Genomic DNA, 17,003 nt, shown 5'->3' on the forward strand with positions numbered 1-17,003 from the left:
TTTTTTGGTAAATGTTATGTATGTGACTTACCACGGTTATAGTTCCATTAAAGCCGAATAACAGTTGTGACTGTGAACATAACAGATGCTTACATAAAACATTTGTTTTTGTAGAACTGCTCTTATTATTGGGGATTTGCAGCCTGGATGGCATACTACATCAACCACCCACTTTATACCCCACCAGGTAAGTGAAAACCATTTTTAGTATCCATTCTTAATTTGCCTCCCCATCAATAGAAAAGCTTATACACAAAGTAAAATTCTGCATCTTATCTGTCGCAGACATTATTATCATGCCAGAGATGTGGACTGACAGATGTAGGATGCAGCAGGAAGATAAGTACACTCACACACTCACACATGCATGTGGACACAGAAAAAAGCTCCAAACCTGCAGCTTTAATATTTATGTAGAGTTGTGGTGTGGTAACGTTAGTACACTATAGGAAAATGTTTTCATCAAATATGTCTGGCATGTAGTCAGTCGAGTGGTATTTGCTGCTGGGCTGGCTGGAATAAGCATGTAGGGAAAGAGTAGCAGTTGGCTTTTTTATGGTGTGTGTGTGTGTGTGTGTGTGTGTGTGTGTGTGTGTGTGTGTGTGTGTGTGTGTGTATGTCGAATGAACACTTTCTTCAGGTTCATAGAGTCATAAGTAGATGCTAGGCAATCAGTTATTAGACCGTTAACAGCCTAGCCCAGAACACCCAACAAGAATTGACTCTTACTTCAAACAGGTTCAGAAAAGATACACTTGGGGAGAATTTGTGAGTGCCCATCTAGTTTTCTAGGATAGTCTTAAATGTAATTGGGTTACTACAATGAATAATGTACAGGGCATAGTTTGTTCCATAGCTGAGGGAATACAGTGGGAAAAGAATTTGTCACATCATGTCCTATTAGTTAGGAGATCAAAGTCCTTTGTATGTTTGTTTGAGGAACCATTAGTTCTCTGAAGATCTGTTATGTTAGGAGGAGGGATCTCACATGGCCTGAAAGGCCTAACACAGATCAAGGAGTAGTCTTTTAGAAACCGAATGTCTGTTTGGTTAATTAAGTGAATTGATGCCTGTGACTTTTTGGTTAGGAACCTCTGAGGTCTCTCCAGTTGATTAACATTAAGGTTTGCATTCTGGATGAGATGCATCAGTAATTAGTAGGGCCAGACAGGAAGATTTTCTAACTGTAGTGGAAACATGATGATCAAAGGATATGGAGCCGTCTGCAAGGGTGCCATGATCTCTAAAGACATTATCATTCTTAAACAGTATATGTCATCTGTGTAGTGTGATTGTTTCTGTTATCAGAGTAGACTATACTTGATTTATTTTGAGGCTTTTGCCCTTGCACCACTTGTTTGTACAGTCCAGCCCATCCTGAAGTATGGTTACATTGATGGATGTTAAGTTCCATAACAACCCTTATATGTTCATCATATTGATCATTGCTGCAGTAGCCTTGCTATATAGGTTATATCCTGCCAAGGATATAACAGCTGGACAGCTTCCGAAGATTCAGGGCAGCATCCAAGTGCCCAAACTCCTAGCTCAAGCTGAGCTGACTAAAAAGATAGGTTTAGGCACCAAGCCCTTCAGAACTTTCCTGCTGTCGGAGAGAGCACTCCACTGCAGGCTATTGAGGATCAACTGTTAGCTTGTGGTGTTCCTTTGCTGGGAAGAGAAGCTTCCTTTGGGAAAAAACTTTTCACATTAAAAAAATGTTTTTATTGTACTTTCCAATTTACTAAAGTTATTTTTAAGCAGGAGTTTGTTTTTCAATGGACTGTCATAAGACTTGACTACTTTTAAATGAGAGCACACTTTTTTCCTGTCAATTTAAAAAGTTGTTTAAAGTAATTGAAGATGACTTTTTTCCTGTGGAGAATTTTTTTGGGGGGGGGGCTGGGAAAGTGTTTTAAATTGCTTTTTACTGTTTTGTGTGAAAAATTTACTTTTTAAGACTTTCATTTTTTTTATTGGCTTTTGCTACTCATCTTCCCTGGAAAAGCACCACCATTTTTGACTTGACCATGGAACAAACTACTGGTCCCACAGTCGGTCCTTGATGAGAAGAAGAAAAATAGCAGAGAGGAGAGGAAAGAAATAGAGAATTATTGATTTTTTTGTTACAGTAGGAGAGAAAGGGAAAGTTAGGAAGTTGGGATTGATACAGCTTTGACAAAGGTACTGTAGCATGATAAGTTTAGTATGGTATCTAGTAACTATGGTAACTAGGGTAACTAGATGAAGAGCAAGAGCAGAGCCAGGTGTGCTGTAGATGCTGTTTTAGTAGGCTTTTAAGTATTTGCTGTTTTCTGTAAATTTTAGCTATAGTGGAATGGAGCTCCATGGTTTTGTAACACAGTAAGAATGGAGTGAGTTTCCTGCAGAGGTTTTTGATTTACTTACAGCTAGGAAGGATTTGTTATTAGAGTGCAGTGTTCTGCTACTACTGTATGGTTGCAGTATGTTTTTTTAGAGAGGGTCAGCTGCTTGGTCTGTGGATAAGTTTGTGGGCTGTAGTGAGAATAGGTTGGCTAGTTAGGGTGTTTAAGATCTTCAGAGCTGTGCAGTGATGAGTTTTGATGGATGGGTATGCTGCAAATTTAGTTACTTTATTATAGCATGTTTCAAGTTTGGACATGAGGATAATGTTAAGATTTGTGAAAATGGAGGATGCGTTGTGGATACTGTATGACATTGCTTTGCTATATATTTTATATATATATATATATATATATATATATATATATATATATATATATATATATATATATATTAGGGGGTGGGGGGCACCCCCCACATAGTTTGGGCATATATTGTGTTCTGAAAAATGCAATTTATTGGACTTGTATGTATGTCTATGGTTCAAACACCCCCCCCTAACTATATATACTAACTCCAGGATTGCACTACAGTGGGGAAAATGACATATACCTTTTACTTACCTTATACACACTGCCACTACTTTGGTGAAATTTAGCATTGTAAGGTGTCAGTGTTATGAGTTTCAGTCAAGTGAGTTTTCAGTATTATGAACTTTAGATTGTATGGTCTCGCTCAATTGAATTCAGTCAAATGAAATTTCGATCATATGAAGTAGACCCATATATATATATATATATATATATATATATATATACATATATATATATAGTGTTTTGTGCATCTTTTTTTAATTTGGAGAATATGTTGGTCGTATTTGATTTGTCATCTTTAAGTACTCCAAGTAGTTTGGCTTCTGTCATAGTTTCCATTATTGTACTGTAAGATGAGACAATATGGAAATTGTTACTGATCATTATATTGTTTTGGGTTAAAGAGCATTAATTTGGTCTTTTTTGCATTTAGGAGTAAGTCTGCACTGCTTAGCCAGGATTCTACAGACAAGGACTCTTGGAGGATTTTTAGTGTTGGGACAGAACAAGATTATGATGGTTGTTGTATCATCTACATACTGAACTATGTTTGCCTGTTGGTGGCAGTATACAGGTTGTTAAGGAATATGTTAAATAGGAGTAAGCCCAGAACTGAGCCTTGTGGAACTACAAGTGTGACTGGGAGAAAGGCAGGGAACTCACCTGTGACTGGGAGAAAGGCAGGGAACTCACCTGTGACTGGGAGAAAGGTAGGGGAACTCACCTGTGACTGGGAGAAAGGAGGCGATCTCGTGTTTCCATAGTGCTGATTGAATATTTGTGAAATAGCTGTGAAACCAGGTGGGAATAGATAGACGGAGATCTAGATAGACTTTCAGTGAGAAGGTTTTGATGGGACACTGTGTGAAAGGCCTTTGACAGATCCAAGAATAGCACTAATACTAGACTGCTATTATTTCTATTTTCTTTGATAATATTGTGTAAAGCTAAGAAGAGCAGTTTTTATGCAGTGACCGGGGTGGAAACCTTGTTGGGTTGTGGCTAGAAGATTATTGTCATTAAGATGTTTGAGGAGTTGGGAGTGGATACATTTTTTTTTTAAATTTTGATAGAAGTGGCAGTTTAGCTATAGTCTGCAACTGGATGGTTTATAGGTTCATAGGTTGGTACTAGGCTTATCGGCCTAGGGTCTATACAAGCCTAGCCATAACAATTCCCTGGATATTTCTTCCCACAATATTTACTTCCCTGGACTCCTGTCTAGCAGGGCGACTGACGTGATCCCCGAGGTGAATTTCCTATCTCCCATCCAATTGTCAAGGTTCCTTTTGAAGAGGGACAAGGAGGCGCTCTGCTTGACATGTATGGGCAGTCTATTCCAGAGTATGGGGAGTCTCTGGGTCAGGAACCTATCCCTCCAGCATGTTTTGTTCATTGTGATGACAAGGTTTAGATGCCTGGAGTGTGTAGCTCTGAGGGATTGGGATTTCTTTAAGTGTAGCATGTCCAACAGCTCAGGGTTTGACATGGCCTTGTATGTTAAGCAGAGATCACCTCTGAGTAGACGATATGCCACAGAGTATAGCTGGAGTTTTTTTTAGACGGTCAGCATAGGGCGTCTGCTTTAGGCCTGTGATTCTTTTAGTGAGGTTTAGTTGAATTTCCTCATTTATGTAGTGGTGTTATGAAAACATTTTTTTCCAGGTTGTTGGGACATGGCTTTCTGTTATTGACTGGTTAATTAGTATAGAGAACGGAAAGGCTAGAGCATTGACAGTGAGATTTACGCATTCTTTTGGCAGGTTATCAGCCAAAGCCTGCTGTGGTTTGAGGCTTTATATTTTTCTATGGTAGTAGTTAGGACTGGGTGGAAAGAGAACGTTATTGTTTTACTGTTAGATGAGATTTGGATAATGAGGGTGGTGGAAGAGTCTTGTTTAGTAAGAGAGGTTATAGTGTTTATAAAGTGGAAGTTGGACTGGGTTGCTATATTGTCTGTGTTATTTATTGTTGTTGAGTCCACAGACATCTCTGGTACATTTTGACACAACTAAATTTTTCAGATATTCAGATCAGTTGTTCATTTCTTGTCAAGGTAAGAACGGACAACCTCATATCCAAATGGTTATCTTCAGGCTGTTACCCTTTGTTATACTCATCACAACAAAACTGTTCTATGCAGGGTCAAGGCCCAGTCTAACAGGTCCTTGGGATACATCAGTCGCTTTTTGGAAAGGGTTGGATTCTAGAAGTGTTCTAGAAGCAGCAGCTTGGCCCTCTATACACATATTTACAAGGCAGTAGCCACTCTCTCACTCCACCCGTACTTGTTTTTTGGTTGTTGTGTGTGGACACGTTTTTTTGCTCCTAGCATTGTCATTTCAGGGTTCAGCCTTCCTCTCTCGTTTGGCATGAAAGCTCTGAAGGGCTTAGCACCCAAACCTGTGTTTTTGGTCAGCTCAACTTGAACTAATGGTTTGGGCACATGTAAGGTAACCTGAAGCTTTAGATGCTGGCCAGCTTGTTGTATCCTTGGCGGGATATAACAAATATAGCTAAGGCTACTGCAGTAGTGATCTTTTGAATATCTGTTGCTGTGGTAAGTTTACTTACACACGTGTACTTTCAGAATTGTTAGCAGATTGCACGTTTTTGGACAATTTGATTTTTTTGGCTTTCATGTCAGAGAAATAAATTCCAAATAAAAGAGAACCCAGCATCAAGCCTTGAGGAAACTCCATTTTTGTGAAATTTTTACTTAGAGGTGATGCCCGCAACTCTAGCAGCATGTGTTCTGGCAGGCAACCAGTTTGCTATCCACCTAATTACATGGAGATTGATGTTTAGGTTCACCAGTTTGTCAGTGATGACCACATGGGTCATAGTATTGAATGTCTTGGCCAGTAGCTGCTTCAGTTACATTGTCAAGAGATGTTTACAAGGTTAAGAAGACATATCCTGCCTTTAAAAAAAAGCCAAATTGATGTGACTCGAGGAGAATATCAATCTTGAAGTTTGAGGACAGAAAAGATACATTCTGTGGCCCTACAAACAAGGCTGGTGAGTCATATGGCTCTGAAATTACCAGGGTTGGTGGTTGTAATTCCCTTGCGTAGGGGTAATCATGATGGTTACTCTCTTGGCTTCATGGTTTTAGCCAATTGCAAGACTCGTGTTAAAAAAATTTAATGCAAGTTCTCATAAGCTATACATTTATTTTGCCTTTTCCTCCCACCCTTCATTTATTATTACTGGCCCAGCCCTCATGCCCTATCCACGCCAGGACACCTAGCTACTCCATGCCCCCTCGGACTTATTCCGGTAATCGTTAGAGCCAGTCATGGATCACATGAAATGGGACTCAGCATGTCTGACCTTCTGTCCAGGAGGGTCTCACTTTGGCATACCCTGTTATTTCTCTTGCCCTTTTGTGGCAATGTAGTACGGTCCTGGGGGTGTCATGCAATGTAGGATCCTTGATGTATCACCCTGCCTTCGTGGCAGTTCAGCTAAGTCTCATTGCCCCTCCCAAATACACCTGCTTTGGCAATGTCCCTAGCCTCCATCGCAGATCAACATTAGGAGACAACCACATACACCCTCCCCCCAGGATGGGCACATCCATCCCTCCTCACTGTTCCTTCATTCTCCCAAGACCCTAATCAAACCTAGATCACCTGGATCACAGTCAGTGCCACCAGAGTGGCCCTAAGAGGCTATATTTGATGATAATCATGAAGTTTCCTGGTCTGTTGTTATGGCCCAGAGGCATGGTGTTCTTTGTTCTTGAAAGGACTACTGGAATGGACTTGCACTATAGTGTTCTTGGTGTGGATGGGGTCAAGTACTGAGTAATTTAATCAAGAGGCAATTTTGATATCAGGTGAGGTGAAGTTCACACTAAATTTATTGGCTAGGATATTAGCTGCTTCTTTGATAGCAGAATGGATGGCATCATTGTGAATCAGTTTTGAGAAATAGGTGATGTTGCTTGCTTTTTTTTAATGTAATTGAATAAAGATTTATATCATTGGCCATTTTGAGCTCGTAATAGTTTCTGTATTTTCTGACTGCTGACTTAATGACCTTTTTGAAGATCCTGGCAGTTTTTCCTGTGAATGTCGATTTTTTTTCTTCTGCCATGCCCTGTTCATGTTGGAGTAGGTGGTGGAGAGTGGTCCACCGACATTTTTCATCAGTGTTGACTTTGTATATGGTGCACTGCCAGTAATGTATGAACCGTCATCTACAGAAGCTCAGGTAAAGGTTGAAATGACTTTGCCAAAGGACAGAATGTGATCTTATTAGATGCTTAAACAGAGTTGACTTATTGGCGAGCAGTGTTAATGTTGTCCAGCAATGAAGTCCCATTTGTAGCATTTTTGAGCCTTTGTATTACAAAGATTTCTTAATCTGGATTCTTGTGTTTCAGTATTAATCATTTGTCATTTTATTTCTTTTTTGACAGGTTATGGAGAAGATCAGGTGCAAATAGCTCTTATAATATTCTTGGTAAGTGATTTGTGCAAGTAGTTGAAATAGGTCTTGCTTTAAAAATGTTTGGTCGCTTGCTTATATAATTAAATCAAAAATGTCCATAATGCTTTTCTTTAGAGTGAATTAATTAATTAACAAAGTAGTATAGTTTTATGGGGTAGCTAAAAATAAACTGCACTAATAAAGTACAAGACCAGCACAACATTAACATACATAAAAACTGTAACAGCGTTGTTACAAAATAGGCCATACATTTTGGAAATTAACAGTAATGATGATAATCTCCTAGCTTCATCTGAAGGCCTGAGAGGGCTTGGAGAAGAAGGTAGGATTTTTATACCTTGGAGACCCTTCTCTAGAAAAGCATAAATGAATGTGCATTTCGTTTGCATTGGAAGCAGCATGGGTCATGCCTTGTCATATAATCAGGAATACACCAGAAGTCAGAGCATCTGTTGTGTTTTAGATTGCTGTACTCTTGAATAAAGTTGTCACCATTTAGTTACAAAAAAGTAGGCATCATACATACATACATACATACAGATAAAATACTGGTTTGTTGATATGACGAGCAGACATAAATATAAGGTTTAAATCCAGTCCGTGCCATCAAAATAAACCTGTGCACAAGAGCTAAGGCCACTCATTCCTCCCATATTATATAATTTTGCAGTGGTGGGGATCCTGAGACTCACACCTCTGCTCATGTGATATGTTTGAGATTTAACTCCATACCATCACGTATTTTGGTGGCATTGCTACTTGTTATTACTTAAAACCGTCATTTTTTCTTACTCTGTTTTCCTCGTAAGTAAACAAAATCATTAGAAATTTTTTTTATTCTTTTTTAAGGAATTCCTTATCTTAGCCATCTTTTCTTTTGAATATGTTTTCTTTAATGTGGTTCATAGCTTTAAACCTGTCATCTCCCCTTCCCTGGATGTGCACCAGGAATGTATGACACTGCAGGATTTATCTTTGCAGTACCCCGAAAATGCCTGTGTTTCTTTTGGTCATGTTATTTATATATTAGAAGACAGTCTTGATAATGCTTAAATTAAAACATACACTTCAAAAAGTCATGGTACATTAAGCAAGTTCTATCCTTTAATGTGCCCTAGTTCACCTTTTCTCAGGTGACTAAACACTTTTGCACAATATCCATACAGCTTTCTTTCCTTGCATTTTTTGAGATTTTGACTGTTGCATTTTGTTGTCAAAAAATACCATTTTAGTGTAGTCAGTCTTCATTTCCTGTTTATAGAAGGTGAGGTTGTGGGTGTTTCTGCTTAGCTGTTGAGTGGTTACTCTTAAGTATAGCAACAGCCTTTTGCACTAGAGTGCTTAATTTTTTTTTCTCTTTGGGAGCTTATGGAGGTCATCTTAGTTAAAGAGCATCAGTGATCTGAAGTAGTAAAGCCTTGCCCGAATGACCTGAGTTCATGTAGTGGCTCTGAAGCTTATGGAGCCAGATGGGGGAGGGAGGGGAGGAAAGGGTGGCTGGAATCTCATGTGATTACCCATGAAGGCAAGAAAAGACCCAGGGACATGGACATTGTGCAACTAGGTTAATGATGGTAGTCCTTTTTGAGCATGTGGATGGGAGTAGAACGTAGAAGTACGCACATGCAAGGGGAGGGCATAGCACATCCATTCTGTGATGAAAGCTCCCATATCAACCACAAAGGGATAGGGATTGTGCCCAGTAGAAATGCCCTCATTGTCTGACTCTGAGAGACAGGTCAGATTGCAAACTCTGCTGTGGCTGCCTAGATGACAGTTGCCTTCAGACTGTTCTTCCCTTAGGTGCAGAAGACTCACCTGCACTGGCAAAGTGAATGGGCTGAAAAAGGCTGAATTGTCTGTTGACACAGAGGGGGGGAAAGCATGTTTAAAAATTGTTAGGTGTTTTTGATTATTTTAATGCTTGCTAATTCTTAAAAACCTGTACCGTCTGACATACATGGTTCTACATTCTGAGCATTCCTCTGTGTTTGATTTCAGTTCCTGCCATGTTCAATTCCTTTGGTATTAGACACTTGAGCACATAAGCTGATTTGTTTACTAAGAAATTATCTAAAAGCTGATGGTATATATTTTTAATAGGACTTTGTGACGATGTTGGTTGTTCCATCACTTTTTCATGCACGGGTGGAAACTAAGTTCCTTGTATTCAATGCATGTCATGGTTTTAGGCCAAGGGAATTCTGTAGTATCTACCCAGCTTATCCCTCGCTTTTTCTGTTCCATCTTTTCGGGCCTGAAGAGATATAGATAAGTAATTAAGCTGCCACTGTGAGAAAGGTGCATCCTACTTTTAGCCTCCCTCACCTATAAGGTCTTAAACCTGAAGACCTTTCCCTTTTAGCTGGCAGGTGTTAGTGTACTAAATAATTTTCACATGAGACAGTTCAGCAGAGAATAACAATCTCCTTTATTGCACAGAAAGTCATGGACTTGGGACACTAGGATGTCAATAGCCTGTCTCCTCAAGTTACAAGAATTGTACTATTTTATACCTTTTTTCTTTAAAAGCAGCATTATCGTAACAGTCATAAACCTGTGCAGACTAATTAGAGATGAACACTGCAGCATTAATTTTGCTAAATAAGATCTCTTGACCGCTTGTTTATGATGTCCCATATTAGGCATGAGTTCCAAATTCCATGATAAAACTTTCTGCTTGCAACATTTTTCTTACCCTTTCAGCATTTGCTAATATTGGGCAGGAAGCAAAGTAATAGATGCATACTGAAGGGCACTCAAGGTATAAAGCCATGTACAACCCGGAATTAATGGACATGCTGCACCTCAGAAAATCCAAATCCCATTGAGCTACGCGCTCGAGAGACTTGAACCTCAGCACTGAAATAAATAGGACATGCTGGAGGGACAGATTCATAACCCAGAGGCTCCCTTCACTCTGGAATAAAATCCCAGTCCAGGTTAGGCAGAGTCCCTCATTGACTCTCTTCAAGAGGAGTCTTGATGAGTGGATGGGGGATCATAGGTTTACCCCAGGTATCACTTCTGTGTCACTGTTAGAGGCACAGTATACTAACCTCGAAAAAGGGCATAGCAAAATTAATTTTAAAATGGGTGGCGAAAGCCAAACACACTCTGGCTAGGCTTATAAATGCCCTAGGGCAGATAGCCTAGTATGAACCTATGAAAGCACATTAGAAATGAAATGTATGCACTAACATTTTTCCCTTCTCTGAACTTCTCACCCTTCACACACACACACACACGCACACACACACACACACACACGCACACACACACCTGTTGCTGTATAACTTCACCTGACTCGTAATGTATTTGTATGACTGGACAATGACTACAAGTTTTCAGGTAAGCAGGCTTTTTTTCACTTGCTATTAGACATTTTTCACATCTGTTTCTTTCTGTCCCTAACGTGCACAATCTGTGCACAGTTGTTTTAAAAAGATAGTCTTATTTGCAATGAAAACATGCCTACATCGTGATGGAACAGAAATACTTTGTGAATACTGTAAATAACCATCAGTAATACATTCAATGCTATGTATGTTTTTACATTCTGCAGATCGTTTATATAGATTGTCGTATATCTTACTAAAGTCTTGCAACAGTTTATTTTCTTATTCTACTGTACTTTGTTTTTTATTAATAGTGGTCAGTGGGACAGTTTTGATTTTAGTTCTTCTAGATTCTAACAATTTTAAAATGCATACTTTAAGCATAAAGAGAAGTAAGCCTAACATTATTATGTCTGTAAGCATGAAAAACTTTAAACCTCCCCATCCAAAGAAAAGGTTGGTTAACCGTGTCCATTGGGGACCAGCATCTTTGCCTTGTGAATATTCAGCAACTTTTTGAATTATTTCTAGGTGACTACAGATGGCACTGGTGTTTTCGGGAGCAGAAGAGCAGTACTGTCTGAATGAGAGAACAGGTGCTCCCTTTAGATGCGAGGGTAAAGTCAAGTGTCATGCTGTTCTGTAGCACCATACTGTGCATTGCAGTCAGTTCTTGGTCTATCAAATGAATAGACTCAGAAGTGGAATTACTTTATATTTCTAGGAACTTAGATTATTTCTTAAGTTTCCAGATGGAATTCACCACCCTACAAGCAGGGTATAATACCTGCTCATGAAATGACCCCATCACCAAGATCCATGTGAGCAAGCCCTTTAAAAGCAGTTTGCTGTACAGTATTATGATATACCCAGGAGGCATCTATTTTACCAGCTGGGTTAGGAATGTCTTTACTGTCTCTCTTGTGATGAGCATTGCAAATCTTTCCTTCGGGTAAAGCAGCAGTAATGTTGAATATATGGAACAACATGACTGTAAGATTAGGTTGCTGCATTTCTACACCTATGCAAAGAGAGTACTGTGTTTGTCAAACTGCATTTAAGTTCGACATAAATGCAGTATTCTCTTTGCATAGGCATAGACATGCAGCCATATTAAAGCATAGATATATATATATATATATATATATATATATATATATATATATATATATATTTACATTTGTTTACCGGGAAAGTCTGACTGGATACAGGTCCATTTTCAGAGGAGGCCCGGGGAGAAAAGCCCCACAGTGCAATAGAATGCAGTACATGAGAGAACAAAATATAGAACATACAATTGATTTTAATACATAATAGGTTAGAAGTTACCAGTTTAGTTAGTACAGTAGACAGTCATTGAAGTACATAGTAAAAACATTGAGGTACATAGTCAAAAACATTAAAAAAAATACATTTTTTTTTTTTTTTGCCAGTATCTGGGTTTACAAGCTTTTTAGCGCAAATCTGTTTATACTTATCTGAACATGTGACACAATTAGATTTAACCTGGAGTGTAACATGAGCATAGCCAGTTAGTTAAGTAGTGGGTTTTAATTAGTTTTTTGAAATGATTGAAGGAGGTGCTAGAAGATGTATGGATTGGTAAGTATGTTCCAGGTTTTGGCAATGGTGCTGGCAAAGAGTGATTTACCAATGTTGCTTTTTTTTGTTGGATGGCAGTTATTAGGTTCTGACTGTTAGATCGCAGGGCTCTAGTGGTAATGTGGGGCTGTATTAAATGCTGAAGTACTGGGGTTAACTCTGTGAGGTAGTAGAGCTTGTGAGCTGTAGAGAGTTGATTGAGCATGAGTATATGAGGCAACTCAAGCCAGTTAAGCTGTTTTAGGGATACAGTGGTGGGACCTGTAAGAAGCATTAGATGCAAACTTGGCAATCTTATTATAGCAAGATTCCATTTTATTCAGTTCGGTTTGGCGTAGATTAATCAAGATGGGAAAGGTGTAGAGGAGGGTGAATAGGAGATGAGTCCTAGTGATGGTGACTTTGGTATGTTTATTCATAAACTGTTTGTTCCTGTAGAGGAGGCCTAGCTTTTTATTAACTTTCTTAATGGTGTGTGCTATGTGGATGTCGAATTTCAGGTTATTGTCTATCTCTATGCCTAGCAGTTTGGCATGTGTGATTGGACTAATTTGAATGTTTTCTTTGGAGTTGATGATGAAGTTGTTGTTCGGGGAGGAGATATACCTGGGCCAAAGAGAATTAGTTTGTTTTTTTTGGGGTTAAGAAGAAGTTTGATGTTAGTGAACCAGGTTTCGGCTAGGGTGAAGGTGTTTTGGGTTAGGGTTTGTCGTTCACTTATTGTGGGGATGGCACATATAAGGGTGGTGTCGTCAGCATATTGTACTGCGGAGGCAGTTGACAAGGATGAAGATATCTGGTTAGTAAATAGGGAAAACAACAGAGGGCCGAGGATTGACCCTTGAGGGACTCCTATAGTTACTGGTAGCAGGGGGGACAATTGGTCTTGCTGTAGGACAGCTTGCTGTCGATCTGACATAGCTGTTAAACCATGATACAGAGGAGGGACTTATATTTAGGGTAGATAGTTGCAAGAAGCATGCTGTGGTTAACCATGTCAAAGGCTTTTGATAAGTCTAAGAATATGGAAGAAGTAAATGGACCCTTGTTTCTGTGGTGGTTAACTATGTTGGTAAATGATAATGCTGTTATGGTGCTGTGGGAAGGTCTAAAGCCATGCTGGGATGTGGAGAGTAGGTTGTTATTCTGGAGGCATTGCATAAGTTGAGTATGAACTACTCTTTCTAATATTTTTGATAATGGTGGTAAGATAGCTATATTTTCTGATAGATGCAGGAAATGAGGTGCAGTGTTGGGGAGGAACTGGAAGGGGAGGAGGTGACAAGTGGTTAGGTACAAAAGAAATATGAGGGGTGGGAGGCGAGCGAAGTGAGCCCGAGCGTAGCAGGTTGACACCCACAGTGAGTGACTAAAAGAAGTGACAAGATTCCCTAAGGAAACTATCAGTGAGCTATGGAGGTGAGTCAGGATACAGAGAGGCAGAAGAGTATGGACTTGTATATCTGTGTGTGTGTGTGTGTGGGTGTGTGTGTGTGTGTGTGTGTGTGTGTGTGTGTGTATATATATATATATATATATATATATATATATATATATATGTTTGTTTGTTTGTGTCTTTTGACTTTTCCCGGTTAGGGGTCACAAAGCGGAACTCTGGTCCGCTAATGACTGTCAGTAGAATTTTACGTACTGGCTTGCCAGGCCTAACGCACAACCTTCAACGAAGGAACGCCCATTCACACATGTTGCTACACAGAAGACGCAAAAACTGAGAATCGAACTGGAAACGTCTAACAGTGTAACGCTACCGCAGCACCACCACCGCAGTATATATAAGGAATGTTTCAGTACAAATTAATAGCCTTCAGTCAAGAATACTGTTAAGAATAAAATGTGGTACCAGAATATGCAATATATCAAGTATGCCTGAGCATAGCAGGTTGACACCCACAGTGAGTGACTAAAAGAAGTGACAAGATTCCCTAAGAAAACTATCAGTGAGCTATGGGGGTGAGTCAGGATACAGAGAGGCAGAAGAGTATGGACTTGTATATCTGTGTGTGTATGTACATATATATATATATATATAAGTCCATTTTCAGCGGAGGCCCGGGGAGAAAAGCTCCAAGGGTAAGCAGATACAGCATTACATAATACCAGCATTACATATTACAAACAGACTATTTACAGAGATTACATAAGTAAACAAGTTCCACAGGTTACAGTTAATCCTGCGCGCAAGTCAGGATTAAATTAAATTACACAGTAAACTGGTTAACAGATTTTTACACATTCTAGAGAGAGTTAGCCAGGCTTGATACATTGACATAGCCAGTTAATAAATAAATATATATATATATATATATATATATATAAGGAATGTTTCAGTACAAATTAATAGCCTTCAGTCAAGAATTCTGTTAAGAATAAAATGTAGTAACAGAATATGCAGTACATAAAGTATGAACAAGCATGTGCCCCCATTTATGCCAATTTGGTACTCCTGGACTGGGAAGAAGAGTTTATTTTCAACACTGACTGGATGAAACATGTTTCTTATTACTATAGTACAAAGCACCACAAACTCCGAACTACAAAATATGGAAGTGCCAAACACAAGCCACGAACGGCAGGCTCCTTCAGCCAAAGTCAACAAACCACAGCCTTCTTCAGCCAAGGTCAACGGACCGCAAAGAATTAGCAAGTCAAAACCAACAGCAGCTTCGCCAGTACTTTAAATATTTTATTCCACAAAACCAAGTTGCGTGAAACGCATAAAGCGTTTTTCGTTTGAATCAGTGTTCAAACTTCATCAGACAAACACTGGTTTTCGCGCCAGTACACATTTAAGTTAAGACCATGTAGTGATGTCATAAAACCTTAAGCAAACAGTCATCCTGTTAAAATCAATCGATGTACATCTAATTTATACCTAAACCAGGTATATATTAATATAAAATTGTATAATTATTACATTAGATGTATAATGCCAACTCTTACAAATAGTTAACATTTTTAAAAAAAATATATGTATATATACCCCCCTAAACCCAGAGTACAATATTATCCTAATAAACCCTTCAGGGTTGTGTACTATGTTATGTTTTAAAATCATTTATTTTTTAAAATGTTAAAAAGTTGTTTAATACTATAAATTCTTAAACACATATGGTAACTAGAACAAGGAAACCTATAACAACAAAGTGAATGGACAACAAATATTTTATGAATAACTAATATTTTATAAATAACTTATAACAACCTTATGCCAAAAGTTTTTTACTATAAAGGCTTGTCTTACTTTTGATTTTATGGTTTACATTTCTCCCCTAAACTATAACTAGTAAGTGATATAATAAACTCTAATTTTTATTTATTGACTTTAATAAACTTGTGTTGTTTAAAATGTTTTAAACGTTCACATGTATCCCACAATAACTGATGTTATATTACCTAAGTAGACTTTTTAATTTTAGTATACAGGTAATTGAACAAACTTCGTTTAACCCTGGGTCCCTACAAGATGTCAAACGAAGTTGCCACTCTAATTCTTTTTTCTCAAGGTACAACCTCAACACATTCTCATGTATCAAATCCATGTAGTTTGTTTGTACTTGGTCTATAATCATGAATTTAAATGTGTGTCCTGTATTTATATTGCAATGTCTTGCCAAAGCATTTTCTTTATTTTTCTTGATAGCGTAAGTGTGCTCGTATATCCGATCTCTAAGCCGTCTGTCCGTTTTCCCCACATAAAATGACGGACATTTTTCACATTGGGCCAAATACACCACTCTCTTGCTATTACAATTATAATTTCCTTTTATAGGGTATGTTTCTTTCCCAATAGTGAAACTATCTGCAGAAGTTGTATAACTGCAGTACCTACATGAGCCACACTTCTTAGTACCGCCCTTTCTTTTAGTAATATATGCTTTGCTTTCTAACAATTGTTTTAAATTCTTACCTCTTCTGTACGTGATAACAGGTCCGTCATTTAAAGTTTTCGCTAGTTCCCTATCCAATGACAAACTAGACCAATACTTCCTGACTGTATAACAAATCTGACTAGCTTCTGGGCAATAGGTAAAAATAAATGCTGTATTGTAATTCTTGTCTTTTCCACCAATAATTTCCACTTCTAACCCTGCTGTAGCGGGATGTTCTATGTTGACCTCCCCTATTTCGATGTCACCACTACTAACAACACCCTCTTGTTGGGATACCACGGTTAAATTGCTTTATAAATTCCCTTTTCCCTTTTTCCTATTACTTCCTTGAAAATACCTTCCAGAAAACTGGCTGTATAGCCTCTGTGTAAAAACATTAGGTGTAAATTATTACATTCTGTCTCAAAATCTTGGTTCAAGGTAGTCATTTTAGCTGCTCTCACAAGTTGCCCCTTCACCACTGATTTCTTTTGGTGAAGGGGGTGTTGGCTCGAAAAATGAAGGTAGGTGTTTGAAAAGGTTTCCTTTCTATGTATCTTAGATACATAACCATATCTGGTTTTATTTAACTCAATATCCAAAAAGTTTACCTTCATTTTATCAAAATTCATTGTAAACTTAAGGAAGGTTGTGGTAGCTGTAAGTTGGTCAACTAACTCTATTGCTTCCTTTTCTTGTCCTTTGGTTAGAATGAAAATGTCATCCAGAAACCTCTTATACATGTGAATGTCAGTACTCCAAGATTGGTTTAACACATATGTAGTTTCCCAATA

General features: G+C 38.5%; 1 protein-coding gene across 1 annotated transcript in view; it reads left to right on the forward strand.

Moving 5' to 3' along the window:
* Positions 1 to 17,003, forward strand: part of TECR (trans-2,3-enoyl-CoA reductase) — a 722,978-nt gene that overhangs the window by 461,883 nt on the left and 244,092 nt on the right. Inside the window, exons 7-8 of the mRNA XM_044084549.1 lie at positions 115 to 187; positions 7,348 to 7,391. Of these exons, the coding sequence (XP_043940484.1) occupies positions 115 to 187; positions 7,348 to 7,391 (117 nt within the window). The remainder of the gene's footprint in view (positions 1 to 114; positions 188 to 7,347; positions 7,392 to 17,003) is intronic.

This window comes from Protopterus annectens, chromosome 9.part0 (assembly GCF_019279795.1).
Source record: "Protopterus annectens isolate FY-2018-M chromosome 9.part0, PAN1.0, whole genome shotgun sequence".
NCBI lineage: Eukaryota > Metazoa > Chordata > Ceratodontiformes > Protopteridae > Protopterus > Protopterus annectens.